This window comes from Acanthisitta chloris, unplaced genomic scaffold, assembly GCF_000695815.1.
Source record: "Acanthisitta chloris isolate BGI_N310 unplaced genomic scaffold, ASM69581v1 scaffold28727, whole genome shotgun sequence".
NCBI classification, from domain to species: domain Eukaryota; kingdom Metazoa; phylum Chordata; class Aves; order Passeriformes; family Acanthisittidae; genus Acanthisitta; species Acanthisitta chloris.
In genome coordinates this window covers 346-3,518 of record NW_008683601.1, presented here as the reverse complement: position 1 = coordinate 3,518, position 3,173 = coordinate 346, and the positions used below count along the sequence as shown (strand labels likewise).

Here is a 3,173-nt window from a genome sequence, read left to right as displayed (position 1 = left end):
GCACCCCGGGGACCCACAGCACCCTGGGGACCCACAGCACCCAGTCAGCACCCTGGGGACCCACAGCACCCAGTCAGCACCTCGGGGACCCACAGCACCCAGGGCATCCTGCCCCTCCCTCCCAGCTGTGGCTTCCTGCTGCCAGTGACTATCCACAACAGGACGGTGGATTTTGCCAGTACATGGCACAAAGGGTTGTGCCCCAGAGATACCCCCAGTTTCCTCTCATCCTGGAGAGCAACTCCCAGTTACACCAGCATGGTCTACCCATCCTGTCCAACATGATGAGCCAACAACCATTAGGAGATCTTGGAACATTAATAAACATTATGCAAGGTAAGTTTTCCTTAGAAAGACATTCTTTTCCCGTCAACACAGAGAAGGAATCACTGAGACGAGACTCAGAATTCCTGACTGGTGAGCACTGGCAGCTCTTCCAGCACATTTCATGCCCAACAGACAGCACAGACCAACGAGCAGTCTGAGGGAAGACACATCTCCCAGGCTTGCTGAGCTGCTCCTGCTGCCAGCTCTTCCCTAATACCTGGAGTAGGAAAGGTGCTTACCCAACTCAAACAATACATCTGCCTTGGGAACGCTGCTGAGCTCCAAGAATTCCTTGATTTTCTTCAGACGCCTGGAAAATGGCAAATCCTCAAATCCCAGCCTGGAAGCAGAGAGGGCAGTGAAGAGGAGGGAACATAACAATCCCCACGGCACAGCTGGAGCCTCCCCACAGCTACTCACGCTCGGGCGTCACTGAGAGACTTGTCATCTGCCTCCACGTGCTCCATGTGGCTGATGAGCTGCTCCAGGAAGGTTTCCCTGCTGAGCTCTCCCTGCAGTGCCAGGTGCACGGCCAAGGCCTGCAGGATGGCCCCGTTGTAGCCCAGGGAGTTGGCATGGGTCAGCTCAGCACTCAGCTTTGCAAACTGCCACAGAAACCAGCGTCAGCAGAGCCACCAGGACCCCAGGGCAGCCCAGAATTCACAGGAGCACAGTGTGTTAAGGGCTGGGATGGAGCTCAGAGATCATCTAGCCCCAACCCCTGCCCTGGGCAGGGACACCTCCCACCAGAGCAGGTTGCTCAAGGCTCATCCAACCTGACTGTGAACACTGCCAGGGTTGGGGCAGCCACAGCCTCCCTGGGCAACCTGGGCCAGTGTCTCACCACCCTCACAGGGAAAACATCTGGCTGCATTACCTTCTTGACATCCTGGACGTCAGCGTAGACGAGGGAGATTCCAGCCACCCTCATGGCCCCTCCGTTGCCGTAGGAGCCTTTCCCGTTGAACTGGGCCCTTGCAGGCTCAAACACATCATTGCACTTGGGGCTCAGGAGCTTCTTGAAGACGTTGACCACAGCCATCCCATAACCCCTGTTGGGCTCCTTCTTGTACTCCTCAGCAAACCTGGGGTGGGCAGAGAGGGAAAAACACACAGGGGCTTTGTCTGGTCCTGGTTTGTGGTTGTATGAAGCCTCGAGGTGAAGTGAGTTAAGACACAGAAAAATCAGTCAGGGTGCAATGATTCAGGGAAACACTTCCCAGCAATCAGGAGAAAGGGAGGACAAACATCACCTTCCACTTGTTTCCCTCAGCTTTGCCTCGAAATAGAAGCAAACTGGAAACATTTCCATGGGTCACAACCACAGGGAAAGTCTTTTGTTCAAGTTCAATGGAAGAGTTTCCTAAACAAAGAACTGCTCTCCCTTAAGTGGAACCAAATGCTGCAGGGCCTGGGATTGAGAGGGAAATGGATCGCAGACAAACCCAAGCTGAGCTCACTCCCATTCCCTCCCTAAATTAAGGGCAGTGCAAACATAAACAGCAACAAATAAACATGAAATTGAACGTTTGTGAACTTTCCAGGCATTCTCCTCCCCAGAGGTGAACACACATGGAGGAGGGCCCATCCTGCTGCAGTCCAGGGAGGACTCTGACCCCACACTGAAGCTGATGCTGCCATGTGGTCCAGGGCAGTGCCAAGCACAAATTGCAGGATTAACCACCACTTCCCTCATTATTTTCCCTCCACAAATTACCAGTGACTCTGCCTCAGCCCCTGTGCCCTTACACAGACAGTCACAGTGATGTTTTCACCTTCAGAGAGCTTCGTCCTCACCTCTTGGCCATGTCAACCTCGTCAAACTCCTTCTTGGCCAACAGTGACTGCACCACCGACCTGCTCATGGCTGTGTCGTCTGTGTACTGCAGCATCTCTGCAAGAGGAGGGCAAAGGGTCTCAGCCCAGCAGGGCCACACTGCTCCTGCCCTTCAGCAGCTCCTCCAGGGCCTCAGCACCAGAAGGTGTCCAGAGCTCCATCCCTGGGAGTGCTCCAGGCCAGGCTGGACAGGGCTTGGAGCCACCTGGGCTAGTGGAAGGTGTCTCTGCCCATGGCAGGGGGTGGATGAGATGAGCATTAAGGTCCCTTCCCAACCAAACCAGTCTGGGACTTAAGTTCCCTGGCACTCTGAGCTTGGCACTGCTGTGGTCATCAGGGCAAGGAAAGGCACAGCAAGGGAGCTGCATCACAGCTGGTATGGGACAGAATGTACTTCAAGGTTAATAAGAGCAGGAGAAAGTGATATCCAGAAGCACATGTGGACAAGTGAGTGAAGTCAACATAGGCTCATGGAATGGTTTGAATTGGAAGGATCTTAAATCCCATCCAGTTCCACTCTCTGCCTGGGATACCTTCCACTAGCCCAGGTTGCTTCAAGCCATTCCCTGTGTCCTGTTACTTCAAGCCCTTGTCAATAGTCTCTCTCCATCTTTCCTGGCACTGGAAGATCCCAATCCCTTCCTAAGAGTTCAATAACAATCCTGTGCTTCTTTTACTCTCCTCCTCTATTTTGGGTACCTCTGCTCCCTGCTGACCTCCCCAGCACTGCAGTACCCCAGTTCCCACCACAACACACAGCACATCTCCACCTGAGCAGAGCAAACCTCGTGTCCCTCTGCACCAGGGAATTCCCTAAGGAATTGCTATGGGTGCAGAAAACCTGCTGGGGGTGTCAGGGGAGTTAAACCCCCACACCACCACAGGGGATCAGGACAGGACACAGGGGCAAGGACAGAGCTGAGAACACCCATGGGTGTCCCAGGGGCATCATTTGAAGGGCAGAATGGAGAAAACCCACATTTTGCATGGGGGGAAAGGACTGGGAATG

At 54.0% G+C, this 3,173-nt stretch overlaps 1 protein-coding gene across 1 annotated transcript in view; it reads right to left on the bottom strand.

Moving 5' to 3' along the window:
• The window catches only part of ADPRHL2 (ADP-ribosylhydrolase like 2), a 4,067-nt gene that overhangs the window by 556 nt on the left and 338 nt on the right, over nt 1-3,173 (bottom strand). The window contains exons 2-5 of the mRNA XM_009079019.1: nt 2,125-2,221; nt 1,205-1,412; nt 748-932; nt 567-667 (exon numbers count right to left, since the gene is read on the bottom strand). Coding sequence (XP_009077267.1) covers nt 567-667; nt 748-932; nt 1,205-1,412; nt 2,125-2,219 — 589 coding nt within the window. The 5' untranslated portion in view covers nt 2,220-2,221. The remainder of the gene's footprint in view (nt 1-566; nt 668-747; nt 933-1,204; nt 1,413-2,124; nt 2,222-3,173) is intronic.